The sequence below is a fragment of the Drosophila busckii genome, chromosome 3R (assembly GCF_011750605.1).
Source record: "Drosophila busckii strain San Diego stock center, stock number 13000-0081.31 chromosome 3R, ASM1175060v1, whole genome shotgun sequence".
Taxonomy (NCBI): Eukaryota; Metazoa; Arthropoda; class Insecta; order Diptera; family Drosophilidae; genus Drosophila; species Drosophila busckii.
This window is the reverse complement of record NC_046607.1, coordinates 8,879,664-8,905,147: the sequence shown is the minus strand read 5'-3', so window position 1 is coordinate 8,905,147 and position 25,484 is coordinate 8,879,664. Positions and strand designations below refer to the sequence as shown.

Here is a 25,484-nt window from a genome sequence, read left to right as displayed (position 1 = left end):
GCATGCCGGCAACATGTTGCTGGTGTGCTAATTGCGCGCTTTATGTGCATTGTTATGGTAACTTTGACAGCTACACGGCCAGCAACATGTTGCTGTTGCTGCTGCTGTTGTTGTTGTTGTTGCTGTTGTGCGTTATCAGCAAGCAGCAATGACAAATTTGAGTCCTGTCATAAACCAGTTGCTGCTGCCACTTTTTATCAACGTCATATTTTTGGTGACAATAACATTGAACACAGGCAACAGCAGCAGCCAAACAACAACAACAATAGCAACAACAGTTGTTGCAAACAAGTTTGGCAAGTTTGGGCAATGGGCAACAAGTTAATAGCTTGCAAAGTCAGATCAGCCGACTGCCCGCGCTATGTTGCAGCTTTTGTATGCCAAAAAAACAAGCAAGAAAAACAAAAATAAGAACCATGGCAGCAACACAGCTACAGTAACAGCAACAACAACAGCAGCAGTGCAACAAGCAATTTGCATAAGCAACGCGCACTTTTTCGTAAATTAAATGCCTCTGCCCCATTTAAATGGAGCACCCTGTTTGTTGTTGCTGCTGCTGCTGCTGTTGCTGTTGGTGTTGCTGTTGCTGTTGCTGTGTCTGGTCGAGCCCAGCGCAATTAATTTCTTTTTAGCCGTGTCGGCGGCTGCATTCCTCTTTGGTGCGCAGCCTTTTTGCATATTTGCATATGCGCTCCGCCTGACTCACACTCACTTTGGCCTTATCGCATTTGTTTTATCACACACACACACACACACACATACGAGCGCTTGGGCTGTTGTTTTTAGTACTAACAACAACAACAACAACAGCAACTCCTGCGAGCAGCAGCAGCAGCTTTAAACGCATTTTGTTGGCCCGTTTGCTGTTGCTGACGCCAGCGCTGGTTGCTGGCTGCACGTGCTGCTTGTTGTTGCTGGTTGCTGCTTCAGCTTGCTTAAAAGTGTGCCCTGCGGCTAAGCCAGGCAGGCAGGCAGGCAGTCAGGCTGGCAGACTTCCTTTCTGTCCAATGCTAGCTCTCTATGCATATTTATGTAGCCTGAGCTCGCATCTTTTTTATCGCCTGAAAGCTTAGTTCTCGCTCTCTGCCTTGCTGTTGCTGCTGCTGTTGCTGTTGCTGACGTTGTCTACGCCATTTTTGAGTGCCATCATCAACCATTTGCGTTGCGTGGCTTGGACTCAGCCATGGGGTTAACGCATAAAAAGCAATTTGCATGCCATTTGCAGCGGGAGCAAAGCAGGTTTTAAACTTTGGCTGTTGTTGCTGTTGTAAAGAATGCAATGGCGCTAAGTGTTGCTGTTGCTGTCTCTGTTTAGTTACCTAATGTTTACCCGATCTTAACGTATTGCAATGCTTATTAGTTAATTAGCATCTATATTTATATTTATATTCTATACATTTTTTATTGTGACGTCTACTCATGCTGATTGTCTCGCGCGTGTTTCTGTCGTTGCAGGTACATGAATTATGCGATAATTTCTGTCATCGATATATCTCATGCTTAAAGGGTAAAATGCCAATAGATTTAGTGATCGACGAACGGGACACCACCAAACCACCAGAGTTAGGTTCAGCGAATGGTGAGGGAAGAAGTAACGCCGATTCGACATCACACACCGATGGAGCTAGTACACCAGACGTTGTGAGTACCCCCTTCGCGGGAGCACATGGTCCTATATTGGCGAGCTACAATGCGGTGGTGCACCCATGTTCGTAGTACGATAACGACCTTCTTGCAAAAACGAAGCGGGTGCTCACAATGCCCTGGGATTAAATGAATCAATAATATAAATAACTCAGAAAAAAAATACAAAAAAAAGAAAATGTTGCACAACTGCATAAGAAATTAAGTCAAATTAATTAATTTTGCAAAACCACAACAAATATGACAATGGACAGAATAATGCGTTTCACGTTTATTCTGCTACCAAAATAACAAATAATATTGATCAATCAAATCCAAAAGCAAATAAAAAACGCAGAAGAAGTTGTACGTAATTATGAACAAGAACAAAAACACACACACATTGTAAATTTGTCAAAGATAAAGAAAAATAACTTAATCAATTTTTAAAGTACAAGCAAAAAAATTATGCAGAGAGAGAATAAAAAGCAAACTTAACAACAACAAAAACAAGCAAATCTCTAGCGGAAGCAGCAGCAATTGCTAGTGGCAACAACAATACACCAACAATTACACCAACAATGGGATTAAGGACACGAGTCGGCAGCGGCCAATAGACGATAACAGCCATGACAGCGACAACCACATAACTTAACGACAACAATAACAACAACACCAACAATACAACGACAACTACAACAACAAACGAGCTTCCAAGCGGACGCCTGGCGATCAAGTGTCCAACACCAACAGACCACGCCCCCAACAACTCCTACAACAACAACCACACCAACAATACCAACTGACTACTGTTGCTGCCGCTGCCGCTGCTGTTGCTGCTGCTGCTGCTGTTCTTGTAATTGCAACTGTTGCTGGTTGCTGCTGCTTTGGCCGTCAAAGATTTGTCTGTTTTTTGTACAGTAAACAAGCAAGAGCCATAAATTTAAGTTTCACAAACAAAAGTAATGCAAAACAAAAAGTCATGTTTTATATTTTTGTGCTCTCCGCTCTCTCGCGGTTCGGAGCATAAAAATAGATTGCATTGCAACTTGTAAATTACTGAATGAGAAAATGAGAGGAACATAAAGAGAATATACAGCAACTGAGCAACAATAATTAGCGCAAAGAAACAAATTTTTGCTTAATTTGTAAAAAGTACCAACAACTAAAGAAAAAAAAAGAAGCAAAAGAAAAAAAAACTCTAAAAAAAAGTAATGAATTATAAGTAAAAGTTCCAGTACTTCGTTTTTGCAAGAGGCCCATATAGCTCGCCAATATATTATTAATTATTATTAAACAACATTTAACAACTTTTTTATTATTTTCACTTAACACAAAAAAAAAAAACAAAAACAAAAATCTACTAAAAATATAATATTATATTACCAGAAAGTTTACTAACCCAAAACTAACCAATTTTTACACTTTAAATATGCACATAACTCCTATATATACGTATGAATATATATATAACTATATACACATACGTTCGATATGAATAATCGAAAGCTAGCTTAATCCGCTTTGCAATCTGACTATCGATACTTGAGAAAGTTCGTGCTATCGTTTTGAGTTTGTAAACTTGTAAATATTTTTTGCCTCCAAGTCCCAAAATCCACAACACCACAGACACAACAAACAAACAAGCACACTATAGTTATAACTTTGACTCTTGATCATGATCTTGATATATATCTTGAAAATTCCCATTTCTCTACAACTCTGTGCCAATTGTTTTTACTCTTGGAACTCTTGTACACACAGCCTCCCCACACTCAAGACTTTGCGCCGCTGGAAGAAACTTATGCCAGTTATCGCATCAAGCACGAAGCGGACTTTTAGTCAGCTCCAAGTGCGTGTGCGTATGTGTGAGTGTGCATGTGTGTGTATATGTATGTGGAAGTTTACTGGTGTGTACATGTGTGTGGGTGGGCGAGACCCCAATTTGAAAAGAAAATAGTAATCCAAGCATCAATTGAACAACGAGTAAAGCAAAGTTACTTACGTATGTAAATACAGAAAGAAATCTATATAAATAATAAATATATTATATATAATTAACTTTAGCATGTAGCTATAAAAAAAAGAAGCAGCAAGCAAGCCTAGGCTGGAGATGAGGAAAACGCTGAAAGATGAAAAATTTGGTTTTTCGTTTTGTTTGGCTTTTCATTTTTCTTTTACTTTCGCAACGTGTATACGATTTTTCAATACGTCCTTTTTCAATGTGTTTTACAACACTTAAAGAACTTGCCAAAAAGAAAATCTAAAAAACAAAAAACAATTGATTAATATTAAACAAATCATTTTTTTTGTTTTTTTCTTGTTTTATATACTGTAAATCTCTTATTTCGATGCATTCTTCAAGAGAATCGAGAATCAAGTGCAACTCATATACGTAAAAAAGATTTATTATAAAAATAAAAATGATGAAAAACAAAAATACAACCAACCTGAGTTCAAATGCAAAGTATACGAATGAAACATAAAGTAAAACATATGTTTTTCTATTATTGTTTAAACAAAAAAAAAAAAACAAAAACAACACAACAAAACAAAAATTTAGTAAGCAAGTTAATTTAATTGAAACGCGCATATACGATGACATTTTAAATGAAACACATATACGTATTGAAACATACTGTTTAGGTTAAAAAAAAAATACGAATCAGACAGCTAAAAACAACAACAACAACAACATCTTTAAGCATTTACTAAGCGAAAATTTTAAACTATGCGCGAATTAAGACGCGAAACTATTATTATTATGATAAAATGTAATTAATATAAATTACGTAAACGAAATACGTAAGCAACGTAGGAACTAGCGCAGCTTTTGGTGCTCAAAATGAATCAGTTAAGCAGTTAAGAGATGGTATATGATAATCCTCCAAACTACTATGACTACTATCCCCAGCATACTTAAATAATAGATTAACTACCCTTCGCCCTCCAACCAACTGCAACTGCAGCTGCAAATTGCAAATTGCGTTTGAGCCTCATAAGAGAATCCATTGTATACTATAGCGGTCTAACTTAATACGTACGTTATATAGTTCTTAGTACTACTTAGGGCTACGTATTACTTAGTATGTTATGCTAAGCTAATCTACACATATAACTCAAAGCAAACTAATTTCCGAATAACTCTTCCCAGCTCTAGGCACTCTTTCTCTAACTATTGCTCTATATTCTATACCTTTGCTATCTTTTGAGTTTATGCATACTAAAAATGAATGAAATGAAAAAAAAAAACTATTCAATAACGAAACAAAAAAACCAAACATTGTACTTAAAGCAACTGCAACACGGAACTTTATTGCAGTTCCAGCTATATGGGCAGTCATTTACACACACACCAACAAAAACAAAAACAAACACACACAATCTTTAGACTATGCAACCAGGTGTGGTTTACTTAGTGACAGTAACTAAGAACGAGAATAACTCAAAGCTTTTGTACTATTTTTTCAAACTTAAGATTAAATGATAAACGAAAATGCATAACAAACAAACAAAACTTAATAATAATAACTAGTTGTTGTACTTTGTCTCAAAAACGAAAAAAAGAAAAACAAAAAAAAATATATATATATATATATGAATGCTGCAAATATGAATCGCAAGCATATTGCTGTAATAATAATTGTAATTTTTAGCATAAATCCATGGCCAACTGATCTTAGTTGCTTTCTTTAGTTGAAAACACACACACACAAAACAAATATTAATATTGTTGTTGTGTATGGACAACAATTTGTTTCCTATATAGTTTTTTTTTGCGCGCTTTTGCATTTTGTTGAACTCCTTGTTTAATAGTTTAGTTTTTAATTAATTAGTTTTGCCAAACAAAACGCAAAATTTTTTATTGTTGTCTTGTAAAATAATGAGAAAAAACTAAAAATATGTATACAAATATAAAATACAAAACTGAAACTGAAATACGTAATTGCTTTAGGTGATATTTTATAAAAATATAACAAAAGTAAAACATATATATACGATAAACGCTAATGAGAAAAAAAACGAAAATGAATATGGAAAATGGCAAATAAAAATGCACAAAAAATATATACGTAAATATATTTTAAAAATAATTTAGACGCTTTTTGCTTTTTATTTTTAAAATATATGTGTATACATAACATTTAGTTCTTCTGTCTTCTTATTATTGTTTTACGAAACAAATTTTATTTAGTTTTTAGCAAAATTGTAAAATGAGAAACATGAAACGCAATCAAAAGAAAAAACAAAACCGAACTAAAAAATGCATCATTACAAAAAAGGAAAGAAATAAACTAAACAATGAACAACTCTATATATATATAAACAAGCAACTTCTATACGATATACGAATACATTTTAATGTAATATTTTTAATTATTTATATGTATACTAATAATATAATTAAAAATGAAGAAACAAAATGAAATGAAAATGAATTAAGAAACAACAACAACAACTACAGAGTAACGTTTAAAGAGTTAGCCAATAAATATATGAAAAAAAAGTATATTTGAAAAGTAAAACGAACGCTTTATTCTTTCAAAACAATGAGTGAGGCTTAGGCTAAGCGACGAAGCTGGAGAGCGAGAAGGATGAACCAAGAGCCAGACAGAAGCTGCTTGCTAAAATCGAACCAGACAGAAGCTGCTTGCTACACATTCTCATTCCACCTTTCTAGCTATTTTCAGCTGCAAATCTAACTTAGTTTTAAGTTTTAAACTTAAGTGCTTAAAGTGTCTAAACGTACGCGATTGTGAATTTGTGACTTTCAATGCTTGAAATGCTGAGGCGGCCACTTCAGCTGCTATCAGTGCCTATCGGTGTGTAAATTGAGCTCTCGGGCTCGAGCTCGTATTTCATTATTAAGCATGCGTTGGTTGCTCCGGCTCCGTGCCCTGGGGCACGTGTAAGCCGACAATGCCGCCCTCGCCAGCGCTCAAGTGTCAACGGCTCAGCAGCAGCAGCAGTCGAGGATATAGTTAAGGATCTGTAGCCGCTCCAGCTGATCCCAAACTGCGTGTGCTGCGCGCTTGAAACTTGAGCGTGCCTCCCGTCCCGTCCCATCCCGTCTCGATCAAATTGCTCTCAAACGAAACCACTACATCATCATCTGTGTGCCTCTGTGCCATGTGAAAAACACCTCAAATGACTTTGTTTCTTTTTGTATCTGAGCTGCGCTGAGCTGAGCGGAGCGGAGCTGTGAGCCACGTTTGAATGCTCTGCGTGTTAGATGATTTCGTTCTGTTAATGGTAGCTACATGTAATTTGGCATTTTGCGTGATTGCCTGGGGTGTGTTTCGTTTTTATTTTCTGTTTTGTTTTATTTGTTGTATTTATGATTTTTTGTGTTTTTTTTTTTTTGTGTAGTCGCGAGCGTTTTCCCACTTAAGGCAAGCCCAAAAGGCCACAGCCGAGAAAATGCTTCGTGCTGGCTGCATTTGTATTAATTTCTGTAGCAACGCCCCGCACAATTTTCCAGTTTTGCTCTGCGAGCGAGCGCTAACCTATAATTTTATAGGCATTAAGTCGAAAAGGCATAGTGAACTGGTTTTTGGGTGTCGCTGCTCGAGATGGCGGCGGCGGCGGCGGTGTCTGTTTGTCTGGCGTGTGTGTTTTGGGGGCCAAAAAACTGCACAGACCCAAAAGGATGCTTGGCGTACTCATTAGCTCTGCTCTCACCTCGATGGAGTTGGCGAGTAAAATTGCAAGCGTTTGCTGCTTTTTTTTGTTGCTCTTACCACAGCGTCATACTGTCTGTGGCTTAAACCGCAGTCGCTTGTTCGAAATTTGTGCATTCATTTGTGAAAGAAAAAACGCAAGTCCGCTTTAAGTCCAAGTCCAAGGCTACAATTAATAAACCAACAAAGCCCTACAAATGCCGCCAAGCAGACTCAACTCAGCAACGCAAAAGAACCCAAAACCTCCTAAACTTTGGATCAATGTGCAATGAATCGTGTGTGAGTTTGGGTTGACGAGCGGCGATCGGCGATCCACTTTTATTATGTATGAAGTGTCGCGTCGCCTGGAATTTGTGCAGACCGAACCAAAAAAAAATCCCCAAAAAAAACCCAAACAGACGCAACTCAGACGAGGTCTGGAGGCGACCGCAAAAATGTCATCACTGCTAATGTTTCAATGCAGTTGGCTGCGGCTGAGGCTGAGGCTGATCGTTGGGTTTCAAGTCGCGTTTTAAAATAAAACTTTCAGCAATTTTTGTCGCACTGCAGATTTCACATCGCCCAGGGAATTGTTTGTCTTTTGTCGACCATTCAAGCGTTGAATGCGATACCTTTGGATCTGGGCGTGAAGAGACATGCGCTGCTTAACAGTTTCCATTCATGATGAGCAGACAAACTATAGAAGCCATCAAAAAATAAAAATAATCTAAGCTTGTTATATAATGTGCTCATATTGATTAAGAGACCCGCATGCATTTGCTTTCAATTTCTCAGAACTCTAAGCAACAAAACATAACCAATCAGATCAAAGACGATGAAAAAAACGTTAAGCGAATAATGAAAGCTTAATGAATTTTTTCTCTCAACATTTTCGTATATGTTATGAGTATATGTTTTTTTTATTTTTTATAAATTTAAAGAACTTTTTGCTGTCTATGGGGCTTAAGTCAAGTGTTGCTTCAAACGGAAGCCGCCGCTTAAGAAGAACGCGATTTCAACGCGAATACACTGCAACAAATTGATGAGCTAAACATATTAAATCAGCTTATATACTAGTCAAAATTTCTTGCAGTGTAACTTTGCGCTTTTAACTACCTGATTGTGTCAACCTTTTGGCTGAGCTACAAAATATCAATTGAGTTTATTTGATTTTTGAAAAAGTATTTCGCCAATTCAATGGAAATTTATGCCGTAAAAATGCCGCAAAAAGCGACAAGCTCAGCTTTTGGTCTTCCGCTGAAACGGAACACAGTTTGTATTTTTTTATTTCGAAATATTTCAACACTGCGGCTGTGGCTCGAGTGGGGAAGCAGCTAAGCTGCAAATCGGTTTAAAAGCTTACAAATTATACAAAAGTCCGCTGCGTCATTAGGCAAATGCAAGGCGAGCGCTTAGCGCACATTAGTGCGCTCTCTAAAGGGAGAGAAAGAGAGGGACAGAAGCCGTATGTAGGGGCGTTGGCCAAGTTGGTTCGTTAGCTGATAGTGCTTGGACAATTACCGTTAATTACCTGAGCTACCGCTGCACTTTGCACCACAAATGCAATTGAAGTCAACTCAAATATCAAAAGGACAATTTACGCTTGTTTCAAACTCGATTAGCTCGACTAAGCGTGCACCCCCCCTCCACGGCTTGAACTAGGGCTTTACTTTAGTTTCATTTCATTTCGTTCAATTGCAGTGGCTTTCAATTATCATTGATGGCATCGGCACGCTATGCCGAACTTGGGTTTGGGTTTGGGTTTGGGTTTAGGCGCAACGCGGAGGTCGCGACCGCAGTCGAAGGGTTTGCTCTTTTGATATAGGAAACGCAGTTCGCTGGGTGGGGTTGGGTGCACTTAAGACCGCTTAGCCTGTATTGGCCACTTGTAAATTGTAATTTAATCCATCGTAAGCAGGCCAGAGCGCACTTGTTCAACTAAAAGCATGCGCTCGGCTCGTAATGGGGTTAAATATCAAAGGGTCGCCTTGGCTGAATGGCCACTGACCATTCGTAATTGAATTTCTGAACGTCTTTCGTGAGCATTTTCAATATTTAATGCATCTCAATTGCCAAAGCGACATTACACATTTGACTTTTGATTGATTTTCGGACTTGGCCACAGCCCGAAAGTCCGTTTGGCATTTGCCAATCTACCGCATACTTTTGCCAGCTCGCATTTATGTCTACATCAGCTAATTTGCCAGGCCCAACCCCAAGCCCCAACTCCAAGCACATATGCCACAATCATAGCGCAGATAAATCACTTGCACTTAAATTCGCTGCTGGCGACGTCTCAGTGTCTGTCGGCTTGGCCATTAGAGAGAGATAGAGATAGAGAGGATGGCCAGCTTCAAATACTAAACGCAATGCGGGGTGACTTTGTTTTGTTTGTTGTGCTTCGGCATTTCTATTGGCCCGGAAGCAGTGCGGCCAACAACTACAAAATAGTCGGGCCAAAAGTTTGCTCTTAGCCTTATATTTTTATTGCCTTTTTGTGCTTTATTTCCTAGCGCGCACTACTATTTGGGGAATGTAGATGTGGCTGGGGAGGAGGCTTTATGCCTCAATGGCGCACCAAGCATTAGATAATGGTGTTCCTGCTTATTGCTTACATTGACTATTTTCTTTCTTTGCTGCTGCTGCTTTTGCTTGCCTGAATTGCGCACTGGGATTTTCTATAATTTGCAGGCAGCTTAGCAAGTTGTGGGGGCCCACAGAAAAGAAAAGAAAAGAAATGCTGGCAAAAATAATTTATTGCATATTTAATAGCGCACGTGCCTGGGTCGAGGCTCGCTAGGCATGCGCTTTATATACGAAAAAAGAGTTTGCTTAAGCAAATATCGCAGCTTTAACTTTAGGCAAGATTTTCGTTGCTTAGTATTTTAATTAGCGCCTCGACCTGAGGATTACTTTTCATTAGCGCGCACGTGATGAGCCGAGCAGCCATTAAAAGTTGCACATATTGACACATTTTTCGGCAATTGCCTGAGTCTGAGCCCCATTAGACAAAGGCCGCATAAATCTCTAAGCTACTTTACTTTGACGCACTTACAGGCGCACACAATTCCCATTTGGGCGCCATGTCCTACTCGCATATGCCCTGCATTATGCGCATAAATAAAAATACTTGTCGAACCACCGAACCAACGCCATTGCCACCGCCTGCTAATAAATGAAATATGATGCCCAAAGCGAGCTACTTGACTCCCCCTCACTCGAACCGGGCCGAGCTGGGCTGGGCCACCTTGAGCGCATTGTGTTTATTGCCGAATTCGAATTTTGTGGCAATGCCAAGACATTCGGCGCTGCTATACTTCCGGCCCAGCCAAGGCGACACAATTTTCTATTTTTGGCAAATTATTTTCTGCTGTCGTATTGGATTTCAGCTCTGCGCTAAGCGCGGTGCGAAAAGCAAAATTGACGTCAATTACGCAATGCACACAGCGCTGAGGGCTGAGAGCGCAACCGCAGAGTGGGGGCAACCAGTTGGCACCAGTCTGGGCGAACCCCTGAAACGCTCAACATGCCGTTGCTCTTGCACTAATCCGCTTCGGGGATTTTGGGAATACGCGTAGCATACTTTTTGGGGTTTTAAGCCCGCGACGCGTCAGATGTTTGCTCTCAAGTTGCGCTAGCTATAGGTGGTTGTTGTTATTGTTAACACCACACCCAGCTCCCACCCACCCAACCACCCACTCAGCTGCTGTTTTGCCTTTTTCGTTGGCTGCTGCTGCTGCTTGGTGCTAATTAACGCATTAAATCATATTAATGTCGCCAAATGTTTCAAAGTCACTGCCGCGCAGCCTGTTTTGCATACGAGGGAGTGAGCGATAGAGTGAGCGAGAGCGCGACTGCGTCTGGGCCTGTCAATAAGCCGGCATAAATTGCGACTAATGCTGCTGCTGCTTGTTGCTTTTGCCTGCTGCAGAAAAATCACAAATTAATTAAAGAGCATTAACTAGTTAGTGCTTGAGTTGTTGTTGTTCTTGTTACTGCTGCGACTGGTTAATAAAACTTATATAATAATTGTTCATAAACTGTGCAATATTATGGCTTTTGAAATTAGTTTGTCAGGCCTGCATGTGGCATTTGCTGCAAGTGTCTGTGTGTCTATGTCTGCGTCGTCATATGTTGCATGTTGCTTGTTGCATGCAACGCATCACTCGACAACGCGTCTGCGTCTGCAACGACTCCGGATCCGACTTCGACTTCGACTTCGACTTCGACTGGCGGCCATGCCGTGTTGTCAACTATTTCTTCGGTTCATAAAAATTGTTATTAATTGGCACTTAAATGCTCAAACGCAAAAGTTGAGAGACATCGTCCGAGACGACGGTCGCACTTTTTCTGCAGTCACTGTTGCTGTTGCTGATGCTGATGCTGTGTGCCTCGTCCGCAAGCATGTTGCTGTTGTTTTCGTTGTTGTTGTCGAGCGTGTTGTGAAATTTAAGCTTTTTAGCAGTTGTTGCCGGTTGCCAGTTGCCAGTTGCCGTTCGTTGCATGTTAACCTTTGCCTCGCTTGTAATGAATGCAACTGCAGGCAAGGCAGGCCAGGCGACTGCCTGATAATGATAATGACGATGCTGTTGACGATCATCATCATGACGTTGATGAGAGAGAGAGAAGCTTTCCATATAAATTTCTTTACTTCATGGGCACTTGTTTAAAGTCCATTTGGGCACTGCGTGAATTGTTTATTGAATGTTGTTTGTGCTTGGCGTGAAAGTTTGACAAGCAAAGAATCGCAGGCAAGCAATCTACAGTGAGCACACGCTAGCGAAGTTTCTCTTTATGCAATTAAAAGTAATTAGAACTAATTAAAAGACAAGTAGCGAGAGTTACTAAGCCACTTTCATACAAAACTTGTAGCTGTCTAAGCTTAAGCAAACGTTTAGCTAAGGAATCGCCTTATCATGCACACACACAAACAAACACACATACACATTCAATTGCGCTTTACATTAAACTTGCCATAAACAACGCCCCACCTCTTACCCCCCGCTCGTCATCACTTTGGCCTAACTGGTTGGCGTTGCTGGCGAGCGTCCATTAAAGAAATTAATAAAACGCCATAAAACGACAATAAAATTCAGCTTCATACATATGAAATCAAGCAAAGCGAAAAGCTTATTAACTTTTGTTAAACATTTATTATGATTTTGTTGTTGTTTTTGTGTTTTTTTTTTATCATTCAGCTGTTGTGCTGTGAATGCGAATTGCAATTTTAAGCGGCGAACAGCAACGATGTTAATTAAAATTAAAAACAGAAATAATAAAAAAGAAATGTGCAAAAGAACACCTTGAAAATATAATTTTGTTATTTGCGCGCCACACAACGTCAGCGGGTAGCCCCTCTCCCTACCCCTCCCCCCACACCACACAAATACAACAAAGAAGCTGTACGCTGGACTCACTCGCTCAGCTCAGCTCAGTTCAGTTCAGTTCAGTTCAGCTCAGCGCTGTTGCCATTTTTGGACGACCGACCGCTGTGCACGGGTCGAGAGTCGAGCGTCCGCATCCCAGTGCGAGAGTGTAAATGATATATGTATGTGGGCAGGCAGGCAGGCAGGCAGTCGAATCGTCGTTGTCTTGTCTGTCATTTGGAGCCACACAAACCAAACCAAACCACACCACACCACAGTGCGCACCACACGGCTCGCTCGCTCGCTCGCGTCGAGTGCAAATGACTTATAAGAATTTAATATTTAACAACACAAATCAATTCAAAAATCATCAGAGGCCGGGCACAAAAACTCATTTGGTGCAGCAGCAACGTTGAGGCAACGAAGCTACAGCTCCAGCTCCAGCTCCAGCACCTGGAGCTTTAGCCCAGACAAAGTCTCATTTCATTTCATTTCATCTCGTTGTTGTTGTTGTTGTTGTTATTCACATTTCGGTATCATTGCGGCAAAAGGCAACGAAAATGAAACATTTTTGTTTTCGTTGTTGCTTCTTTTTTTTTTCATAAAACGATCAGGAAACGTTGCCCAAGACTCCAGTCAGACAATGTTGGAGTTGACGATGACCGAAGTTGAGGCTCAGAGGCCGAGCCTAAAGTCGTTAACATGAAGCGTTCGTGGTGGTCGTTGTTGTTGCTGTTGTTGTTGGTGTTGTTCGCCTTTTTGTGGTCAGCGCAAAAATTATGAAAATCAAAAAGTTTTTGGAGCTCTTGCACTCATTCAAAAGCGTTGATGTTATTTTTGTTTTTTTTTTCGTATTTTATTTAATGCAGTTAACAAAACTTAGCTTTTAGGCTTGTTGTTGTTTTTGCTGCTGCTGCACAAGGCCATGCAAGCGAACATAAAATTAAATCTGAGCAGCATCAGCAGCAGCGTGGCAAGCGTTGCATACAACATGCAGCAACTCATCTCCCGCTGTGCCGTAAAAAGTCATTTCGATTTCGTATCTATAGCGAGACAATGCGATTTGGTAAATACCTCGTTTCACAAAAATACAGAAAAAGCAAAGGAGACAGACAATATACATATATATATATATATATAAATATATATATATGTTGCATGAAAATTATTGAGCATTTAACACCGACAATCGACAGATCGAGAATTCAAGAACTCACAGCAGAGAAAAAAAAAAGAATTTCAATTCAACGCCATGTTGCAGGCAAAGTCTATGGGGTTGGCTATTTGGGCCTCTGGGCTGGGCTGGGTTGGGGTTGGGGTTGCCAACACAAACACTTTGCACTCATCACCCATTTAGCTATTGCTAACGCTGCTGCTGCTGCCGCTACAGATGATGATGATGTGGTGGCCGCCAGCCGCCAGCCAAATTGTTTACAATATCAAGCGAGAGAGCGAGAGAGAAATTTGCGATCGATTGCAGCCACAGCAACAGCAACAACTGTAAACTATTTACAGCATTGCATTGCTGTTGTTGATTGTTTGTGTTGTTGCTGTTGCTGTTGTTGTTGCTGTTGCTGCATTTGCTGCGCTTTATACAATAAAATTTATTTGATTTCTTTACGCTGCTTTCATGCCTCAGTATTTTTCTTCAATTTTCCTGCACTTTTGAACGTGATCGTTGTTATTCTTGCCTTGCCTTCTTGCCTGCATTGGTTGCGTGAAAAGCGGAAAAATGAAAATGCGCCTCTTCTTCGACGCTGGCGGCAAACGTCGGCGATCGCTTCGTTTCGCTTTTATAAAAATAAATTGTTCACAGACGTAATGATGCGAAAGCAATTGAGAATTCTATATATGCCTACAAGTCTCTTTACACACACACACAGGCACACACACATGTGTGTGTCTTTGTTTGTTGTTTTGTTGGAATGCGTAGAATCTCAATTGACTGTGTCCAACTTGCAGCTCTCGCTCTCTTTCTCTAGTGCTATCTCTGTCGCTAGTTGCGCAACTAGTGCACTCTGCGAATGTTTACTGTACCCAACTGATTACTGTTTTGACAGTGTTGGTAAACGTGTCATGATCGTCATAAAAATATTGCAATTGCCAGCAGGCGTTGCTCGGACTGCTCGTTTCGTAGTTTTGCCTTTTATGTCGACCACGCCCACAGAGATTGTAGTCTGTACAATAAAAAAACAAAATATAAAGGCCAGCCGCACAAAAGTTAATTGTTAGCATTAACCCTCTGTTGCCGTTGCCGCTGCTGTTGCCGTGGCAGGACTTGGACTTAAGGTGCGCTGCGTGCGCCTGCGTAAAATTTCAATTCCATTTCGCTGGGTGGTACAGTCTGCTGCTGAGTTAATCCGATTTGCTGCGCCCCTCTCCCTTAGGTTGCAGACAGGGGTGGGTTATGCGTCGCTGTGATTGATTGCCTCAAATTGCTGAGCACCCCGAGAATGAGCAAAGCCAAACCACCGAGTCTGAGTGAGTGTGAGTGAGTCAGAGTCAGAGAGTCGTCGAGCGGGGATGCATTTTCAATGGTGAAGCATTTTTTGAGGTGAAAATTTGATTAAACAAAAACTGAAATGTGGCAATGCTTTAATTGTTGCAATTACAAATTGCCTGGCAAAAATTGCAAAAATCACGCATTTTATTGATTTTTAATTGCAGCTCGTTGCATACCAAGAGCCAACTCTCAATCAAGCCACAAAACAGAGCCGCAGCCAGAGCTTCGGACCAAGAGACATGCGCATTTGTGCCTTTAATTATGTTGTTGATTGCAAGCGTCCGTCCGTCTGTCTGTCCAGCGGTCTCTGTCAGGCCGTTTAGGTGCGAACAACTGTTCGCTGACTGAGTGAGTGAGTGAGTGAGTGACTTGTAGGGAATACGGCGCACTCGAGTGCAGCCCCCGCCCCCGAATGTCCATGCCACACCAGTTAGTCAAGTTGAGTTGTCATAATTTCTGTCGCTCAAGCAAAAGGCGACAACAAGCGGCCGCAGCAGCAGCAGCAGCACCTGCCCCAAGCTGTGGCCGGCAGCAGCCTCAGCGCGCCAAATGCCGCAAATAACTCAGTTAATATAATTAAGTTTTGCACGAAATGTGCAACAGAAATATGCGAAAAATGCCACGCAATCACCGCCAGGCGAAAATACAAAATAAAAAACAACAAAATACACAGAAATGTTGCAAAGCAAAACTTTTGCAGCGAGTTTAGTTTATGAACCCGGCGACAACACGTGCAAATTGCTTAGGCATATGCATGCAACCATTGACATGCCACAGAGGCCTGAAGCTGCAACAAGCAGCTTGTAATGTATACGAAACGCTGCTTAATGTTGCACTTGCAATAATTTGATTACAATTCATAATTGGCTTATTAACGCCCAGCGCTTGTTTATAAAAAATCAAATTTTATTATGTCTGCTCTGCATTTTTAGCCTAGTGGGTGGTTGCCCATTTGCATACAAATCACGCTGACGCCATTTGCAACCCTTCAAATGCGCCCAGCGCAAAAAGCAAAAAGCAGCAAACAACAACAGCAAATGGAAAAAAAAGTAAAAAGCGCTTCTAATGTTATTTTGATGTTGTCTCGATGGGTCTTCAATGGGTGCTACTGATTCGCATTCAGCTGTTGTTGGAAACCCGCAAAATGCGTGTTTTAAATCCAATTTAGACATTATCTAATTTAGGGCATCTCTCACTCTCCCAACAGCACTCACCGGCCTGAGACGAGAGTTGAGTTGGCATCGAGTTTCTGCTTTTATGCAAATCTATGGAAATTTCATTATGATGCACACCCCTTTAAACTGAATTTCGTTTATGTTCTCCTTTTTTTTTTTTGGCTAAATGCTGTAAAGTGTAAACGGCCGAAAAGACGTAATAAACTCATTTAAAAGTCGCTACCTCTGGCCCTTTGGGTTTGGGTAATGAAATTTTTGATGCGCTTCGAGCTGAGCTGAAGCATCTTGCCACACAGGCTCATGATAATATGCAAATGGGCACGCCCCGTTGCCCCCAGTGGGAGCGCACGCCACACAGTGAACGGTCGAGAGTCGAGTGAATCTCTCTCTCTGCTCAGTTCGTGTTGCAATAATCAAATTTTCTAATTTTTATGACTCTCACTGGGCCACATAATGGCCCAAAAATGGTTTGAGCTTTGAGCCGCACGAGCAGCTCTAATTGATTTTACACTGGGCCGCGTGATTTTTGCGACTGATTTACGAGACACACTCCAAAGGCCAAAAGAGCGAGAGAGAGCGACAGTGCGAGAGGGAGGGAGCAACAATGTTGTTGGCTGCAATTTTGTGCCTTGTCATGGACGATGACGATGTTGGCCAAGTCGTCTTCTAGTCTACTGCGCCCGGTGCGCCATGATGCGACAGTTTTAGTTATTCTTTTTTCAATTTTATTTCTTTTCGGTCTTTATACGTTTTTTGGCTTGTGGTGCCGAGCGAGGCTTTTAGAGAAGTGCCGCCCCCTTTTTAGAGGCCCTTTAAGACAATACTACAGCGGGGCGGGGCGGGGCGGGCAGTCTGGCGTGCTGAACTTCGCAGCAAGCATGACAAAGCAGAAACTGAAATACACTCAACGAAATAAGTGCTATGATGTAAATATGCAATTGAAGAATTTTAGAGCTTAGCTTGTCTCTCTTTTTTTCCAGTGTATGTGCGAGTGTTAGCCGCGGCTTTTTACTTAGAAATCGTAAAGTGCGTAAGTGCGTTACGTAGCTGCAAATCGCTTTTGATCTACTTTAAAGCCGCGCTCTGTATTACAATGAGCAAAAGATAGACAGATAGAGAGAGCGAGAGAGTGAGAGAGAGCGAGAGACTTTTGTCGTAGAGTCATTTATCAGTGGGTTATATCAATAAATGCCACTATGAGTCTATGAATTTCAGCTTAGTCTGCCAGCTAAAAATGACTCGACAATAATTTGAACTCAACTACAAGTCTGCATACATTTGGTTTGGGGCTGAGTTGGGGCTTTGCACAAATCCTTGTAATGCCTTGTCTATGGCCATGTATCCGCCGTCCAGCTAATTTCAAATGTCAGCTTATCTGACTAACAAGATGTGCGCGCTGTGATAAGCGCAGTGTATGCAACACCTTGAGAAGTGGAAGTGGCGCGGTGCTTATCGTGAGGCAAGATTGAGATTTTGGCACGTCAGCGGACACATTGCTGCATATGTCATGCAACCAAAATACGAAATACGAACGAAATGCCTGCATACATGCAAATCTATAAAATCTCTGTGGGACTTAAACGAAATGAAAATGTCTGCTTAAGGAGTTGTCGGAGTTTCAGAGTTTGGTGTTGTCAGCGTCCACGTAATTTGCAAATGAGTCGAGTCGATTCGAGTCGAGAGTCAGGCAACGGGCCATGTCTGGGGCCTGATCCCTGAGCCTGAGCCACGATGTGGTGCTGTTGCTAATCTTCCAGTCGGGGCGCTGTCTGCGTCTATCTGCCAGCGGAATCTATTTGACACTGTCTACCAGTTTGTTTGGTCAGTTCAGTACTTGAACTCGCTCTATGTTGTTTGTTTGATTTTTGTCTCTTTGGCACGCCACATGCAACAGCAGAGAGCTGCGCAGAGAGCGGGGAGGCAGTGGGGTGTGACACTTTACATGAAATTACTTTGCATACACATGCATCAAATTAATTACACGATTAATGTTCTCACATGCAAGGCAAGAGACTCCGAGACTCAGACTCAGACTCAGACATCAGTTTAACTCGCACTCGTTATCGCGCGCTCGCTTGCACACTCTATAGCGCCATCTCGCTCGCACATCGCAGCTTATGCAAATCTATTTGGCGCGATCATTGCAGCATTTGCATGTCGCTATCTTGATATCTTTAGCCCGGCGCAGAGCAGAAAATGATTCCGTTTGCCTTTCGTGTTGCCAACCCGCTTTCTTCGCTCGCTCGCTCGCTCACTCGCTTGCACTTGCTATCTCGCTCGGGAAGGAATGTATGTTGAAATTGTGTGAAACATGCCATTTGAATAATTATCTTATTTGCATTGCAGTCCGCAACAAACAACTGCAGTCACTTGCAAATTAACAAAAGTACAAAGTCCACTACGGACGGCTCTATTCCGTTCCGTTCTGCATTTCCCCGTTCTCGCATCCAGAAGAGCTCAACTCAGCTCAATCTACAGCTAGTACATCTGTCTACATGCGAGTGTATGTGTTACGAGCTTAATCTCTCTTTTGGAACCTTTTGCGAAAAGTTCACAATTGATAGCTTAGATTTGCGCCGCAGATAAATTCCCGCCAAGTGCTGCTCCGAACACTTTTTGCGCTCTCTGTGTGTGAACCATGTCCAATGCAAATCGCGTGCAAATCTCCCAACCCCAATCCGCAAGACAAAGTCTAAGCCTTGCTCCATTTCCATTTGTGCCATGCAATTCAAATTAGAGCTGCTTCGAGCGCTTATCGATAGTATCGCACATAAATTATATAAGCGATTTAATTGATTTCATTTTGATTATAAATGCTATGAGAACAAAACTAAATATAAAGCCATGGAATTTGTTTAATAAACTAAATATTAAGCAATAGTTGCACATTTATCGATACTATCGATATCATATTTAAAGCGATACCTTCTAGTTGAAGCTACTGCCTTTTGGCTGCTATTTTTAATTATAAATGCAATGCGAACACGATTGGATAGTATAGCCATGGAATTTGTTTATTGAACTAAATATTAAGCAATAGTTAAACATTTATCGATACTATCGATAGCTTATTCTAAGCGATACCTTCTAGTTGAAGCTACTGCTTTTTGACTGCTATTTTTCCATTGTTTGTGTAACATTATAACAAAGTTAAACAAAAGATAAGTTGATAGTGCCACAATAGCGCCCCACTGTCGCTCTACTTCACTTTATGCTTATCTATTTAATATATATATATGTAAGTTTATATGTATACATAGTTCTTTACTTTTTTTTTTTTGTGCTTCAGTCTTCCTGCCTTTTTTTGTTTTGTATTCTTTTTCAGGTAGCTTCTGAATTGTTTTTCATTATCAAAATACTAATTTCGTTGTTTGCACAAGATTTCCAAATACTCGTACGACGGCAGCCAGCAAAACCAACAGCAACAACAACAACAACAATAGCAGTACCTGTGCTTCAATTTCTTATCAGCTTATAAATATTTAATCACAGACTTGTACTTGGGCGTGCTTTTATTTTCGACTGCGATAATAGCACTTGCAAGATTTGTGTGCGCTGTGTGCTCCAGAGCGAGCGAGCAATAGGCATAGAGCGGGATAGCAGCAGTGCTAGGCGCACGTTGCAGGCGTTAAGCAAACACACGAAATTTCGTGGTGCGACACGGCGTATGAGTAATGACTAACAGTTAGATCTAGACGCATAATTATGTCAAGTGCTGCGACATGAAAATTAACATGTAGCTACTCAACTTATATCAGTGAAAACATATGTACATCTCTCTATATCTGAGTGATCAGTTAGCGAATTTAACGCTTTGATTTAAGAAGCAACCGAAATGCTTTAAATGAAATTCAACTGCCAATCTTGCTGCTGAATTATTTGTAGCACTGAATGTGTGTCTGTCTGTCTGTGTGTGTGTTTGGTATAATTGTGTGTAATTAACTTGCAATTTGATTGAAATTATAGCCTGCAAGCGTTGTCTCACACACACACACACAGGCACACATATGAGGGAGCTTATATGTATTAGAGTTAGCTGAACTAAAGCAATTTGCGTGTCTTGGTAGGCTAACTGGCTTGGCTGATTGGTGGAGGCAACCCCCAAAAAGTGGCAGCCATATTGCAAATTGTTCCAGCAGCTGCTAACCCCACACCACACCCCCCAGCCCACCCAACTGCTCGACTGCCCTACAGCGTTTGTTGCTAGCAAGGAGCAATGCTCCTACTGCCAGCTCAGCGACTGACAGGCAGCCAGCCACTTTAATTAAAAATTCAACCCTCAAACAAAATGGCACACACACTAACACATGAAGAAATTCACATATGTGTGTTGGTGTGTGTGTGTGAGAACGCATTTCATTTCATTTCATTCAGCGAACATTTTACAAGTTGAACAAATTTGAAAAACAATTAAATGCCATGCGCGCAATTAAATACACAGAAGGTGGCAACAACTGCTCAAGTGGCACACACTGTTCTGTTCTCTAGTGGGTGGAGCACTCTCTTGGTTTATATACCGTTAATTAAGCAGCAACAAAAGGGGCTGGCTGCGAAAAATGGCGGCAAGGGCATGAGGCAACGCATAGAGCCGCAGCCGAGCAAGCGGTTGGGGCAGCTTAGCTGAGCCGCACTAAGCGCTGCCTCCAGGGCGCTAAAACCACAGCAACGGCAACAAGAGCAGAACCAACAACAACAACAACAACAACAGACACGACATAAACAGACAAACAAAAGCTTTTTGTGTCCCAAGCAATGCCAAACAACAAATCCATCAAAACAAACAGCCGTCGGGGGTTTTATGCGGATTGGAATTCGTATATATATATATATAGATGGTATTTCGTTCGGTTGCGGGGTGTGAGTGAGCGAGCAAAGAAGCGAAGCGAAAAACTTGTGCGTCCATGTAAAAAGGATTTAATTATTTGTTCTAAGGATATATGTGGATTCGAGTGTTGCCTGCTTGTGGTTGTCAGTCAACCGACTGTGTGTGTGTGTGTGTGTGTGTGTGTGTGTGTGTGCGTAGCAAAAATATGTTTCACGTCCACTTTTGGGCTCAGCAAATAGTACTAAGCACTTACATATATATAAACATACATAAGCATCGCCTGCAGCTAAAACTTTTGCCAATGACAATGACCCACAGCAATGTGAGAAGCAAAGAAAAAAATAGCATAATAAATGCTAAGCTGCAGTTTTTAATTGTGAAACGAGGCCAAAACCCTAATCCTTACCCTTACTCTAACTCTCATGTTTGTTGTCTGGCCGCAGGCAAAAGTTGAGTTTACCCATTTTCAAATTGCTGAAAAATGTCAAATGCACGCCTCGGCATCGGCCTCCGTCTCGGTCTCGAATGCTGTGCGGGCAATTACAACTGCCGAGTTACAATCATCATAAGCAACATAAGTATTTTGAAGCTGACACACGCGCTGCCACGCCCTGCAAACAGACAGGGGCGTAGATTCAGCGAGTGAGCGAGAAATTTACTTCCCACGACGCATTGGCGAAACTTCTTTTGCCATAATTTGATTGTTTTCTTTTCGTCCTGCCAAGGGTGTGTGTGTGTGTGTATTCACTCGTGTGTATGTGTGTGTGTGTACTAACTGTTGATTGTAGTGATTAGCTCGCTGTGATTGCCAGCTAGTAGTTAATTATAGAGTCGAATCTCTTGCTCTAGTTTGGCAAATTGCATGTTTTGCTTTTTGCTTTTGCCGTGGCACGCGGCACTGACTTCATGTAGCAATTAAGCGTACGTGGCCGACTGAGCCGACTTAGCCAACTCACTCGGAAGGCCGGACAAACAATGAACTGGGGGATGGCCATAATGAAGTGTGCGGCGGACAATCAAACAAAACTTTGCCCAATTGACCAGCAACTTACTTTTTTGATAGCATTTGAATTTTGCGGCAGCTTAATGCGTTGCACGTTTGCATTTTTAAGCACAGCGATTGTCATACTTGCCACACTTGCCACACACTCTCCACTGACGCACTGACGCACTAGGCGCATTAAAAATTTAAAGAGCTGAGCACGCCATTTTGGTTATTGGCGCTGCGTTTAGCTGATAAATAAATAATTTGGTTGGCAGCTACCCAAAGGCCCCAAGGCGCACAAGTCGCATGCCCCCAGGCCCCCCGGCTCATGCCACAGCAAAAAACAGCAAACGAAAAGGTAAACGAAAATTGTTTCTTGATCATTTTAATGCACCCAAAGGGCCGTAAAGTGAAAAAGTTTGGGTCGCTTGGAGTGAGTTTGGTGAAGTTTTTGGGGGCTAAAACATTACGTGATGTGAAGCATGAACCAAAAAAAAAAAAAACTAAATAGAAGGCATGAGGTCCTCACTTTCATTAATATTGAAGCGAGTTTGGGTCGCATCATTTAAATAAAAACCAATATTTGATAATAATTGTCGCCGGACATGCAATGTGATAAGGCCGACGGACCGACCGTTCAGATAGTCGTGCCAATGGCAATTCGATAGCTTAATTTGCAGGCCTGTTGGGCTGCTAATTGAAAATGTAATTAATGCACGCATCGCTTAGCCCGATGCCGATGCCGCTCGATGCTTTTTGTTGCCAGTTGAATACACCTCAGTCCTTTCAAGGAGCGCGCCTGGCATTTAACACCGACGCATGCCGCATGCCGCATGCTGCATGCAAAGCTGCAAACACTCTGCTCGTAACTCGATACAATTTCAATAGCCCAAAAGGCCGTGGAGCATCCTCAAAGCTGAACCTTCAGCTTCAGCGCTCAAAGTGTGCGGCAAGTGTGAAAGATTCCCTTAACTGACCGACAGCGCTATCAAATATCCACCACACACACACGCACACACATACAAAAAAGGAAAGTTTTGAGTGAAAACTGCAGCACTTTTCGTTAATGCTTCATCGCTTTTTGTTGTTGCTGGTTAAATGCAGCTAATTAAATAGTTTCATTGCTTCATTTAATGAGCCACAAATTAGGCTGCGGTTGCCCCGTTTTTTTTTATCATAGCCCAGCATTTCAATTGCTACGAAAACTATGCACGGCTAAAAAATAAAATAATAGCACAAAAGTATGGAAAACATTTTCTTTTTTACAGCTTAAGGCAGCTTATCGAGTCGCCAGTTGGCAGTCGCGTTCGCTTAGCTTGGCAATTGTTTATGTGGCTATCAAGAGACACCTCATAGCTCAATTAGCGAGACAAGAGACAGCACTAGCGCTGGCTAGAAAGAGAGGCAGCTAGTTGACAACGTCGCTTAACGTTGTTCAAAATGCAGACAACGTGTCTAATTATAAACTATTATTAATACGGCGTGTGCTTGGAAATTGTAAAAGAACTTTTCACTCTCTTCCGCTCTGGCTCTGACTATTTAGTAAACACAAATGTCACTAAATCAAATGCATTTTATACTTTCATACACACACAATTGTCTATACCAGGGCGCCATTAATATGCGATTTAACAAATATTTAGCGAAAACACATGCGATGTGCGCTGCATGCCAAATTAATCAACAAAAAACCAACAGCAGAGCAACAAAAACTTTTTCAAATTTATTGTCAAGAATTTTTACGAGCTTGGGAAAATAATAATTTTATGTTTAAAAATTGTGTATATAAAGCTCTGCACGTGCATAAAATTAATGCGTATCGCAATATTTTGCCGTTGAGCGACAAGAAATTTTGTTGTTATTAGCAGAATTTAAATTGCTGTTACCGATCAATTGCGAGCGCTATATATATCTATATGCACACAGGTATATACAGTGGCGCACAAAAAAATACAAACACTAATGTTGGCTAATTAATGAAACTATTAAAAAGCGTGGGCTAAATAAATTCCAAAACATTTTTAGATCACAGATTGCTTTGATTGATTTAAATAAATGCATCATTTTAACTTAAAGTGAAAGGTGTAACATATAGAAATAAATTAAAAAGTGAAAAATGTCATAAATACCTTAAGGTCATTAGTTCGGCACTTAAACCCGGAAAATTGAGCATTCCGAGCTATCAGTAGAAAGCTATACGAACCTCATAAAATAAATAAAACAGAATTTTGTATTTGAATCGTTACAATAATGTTGTATAAATGAGAGGATTTATTTATTAATTTTTCTTTAACAAATTCAAAAAAAACTTAAGTCGTTATATCTTTAAGTTAAAGAGATTAACACTATATTATTTTTACCAGATATTGAATGACTAACCTTAGATAAGCTTTGCATTAATATCGATAAAATTTGGAATACGATTCCTTCCAAAAAATGCAGCCTTAACATATTTTTGATTTTATTAAAAACATTATAAGTTGGCTTTATATATTTTTCTATTTTCAAGTGCAAGCCAAGTAAAATTTTCTTTTCTGTGTGTGCGTACTTCTCTGTCCGGCACTGTATATGGCTATGGGCAACTGGACGTTGACATTTTTGGTATCTGCAGACAAAGGCGCTTAATATGCCGCCGCTGTCGTCAGTTTGTTTGCTTCAATGTCTGCAGCTGATGAGACTCTCTGAGTTCTATTCCTAGTTAGAGAGCAAGACACAGTCACAGTCGCAGTCGCAGTCGCAGTCTCGGACCTTTGGCAAAGCAAAGCCAAAGCAGCTGTTGCATATTAATTTGATAACTCATATATAAGTTTATATTTGCACACGATCGTGTTGTTGTTGTTGCTGTTGTTGTTGTTGGTGTGGTCTAGGCCTAGGCCACGATCGTTGGCCATAATGCGCTCGCTCTTTGGCAGTTTTGACAACTTGACAGTCGTGCGCGCAGGCCAAACACAGCGACTAATCAAAAGTGAGAGAGCGAGATCGAGAATGTCTGCGATTTTTATATTGTTGGCATGTTCAAGTTTAATGTGCCTCATTTTATGGTTGCTGTGTCAATTTAAAGCGACATTTATAAGCAATTTGTAACTAATTCTAAGAAACACCTAATGTTGATCTATCGCATAAGACCATAAACTAGCTACGATTTATTGAACTGTATTAATGAGCAAAATTTGCTTTCTCTCTATTTGCAGCGGCCGCCCAGCTCATCGCTGTCCTACGGGGGCGCAATGAACGATGATGCTCGCTCGCCGGGCGCTGGTAGTACACCCGGCCCCTTGTCACAGCAGCCACCTGTCCTAGATACATCAGACCCTGGTAAGTGCGAATAGCTCTAGGTTTTAACTCAA

At 41.0% G+C, this 25,484-nt stretch overlaps 1 protein-coding gene across 4 annotated transcripts in view; it reads left to right on the top strand.

Moving 5' to 3' along the window:
• The window catches only part of LOC108601587 (homeobox protein homothorax), a 95,565-nt gene that overhangs the window by 24,292 nt on the left and 45,789 nt on the right, over positions 1-25,484 (top strand). For 3 of the 4 annotated variants that reach the window (XM_033293994.1, XM_033293993.1, XM_033293992.1), the window contains exons 6-7: positions 1,456-1,641; positions 25,329-25,452. In XM_033293994.1, coding sequence (XP_033149885.1) covers positions 1,456-1,641; positions 25,329-25,452 — 310 coding nt within the window. Of the gene's footprint in view, positions 1-1,455; positions 1,642-3,387; positions 3,669-25,328; positions 25,453-25,484 lie in introns of those variants that run through there. The other variant, XM_017991360.2, reaches the window with a different exon arrangement.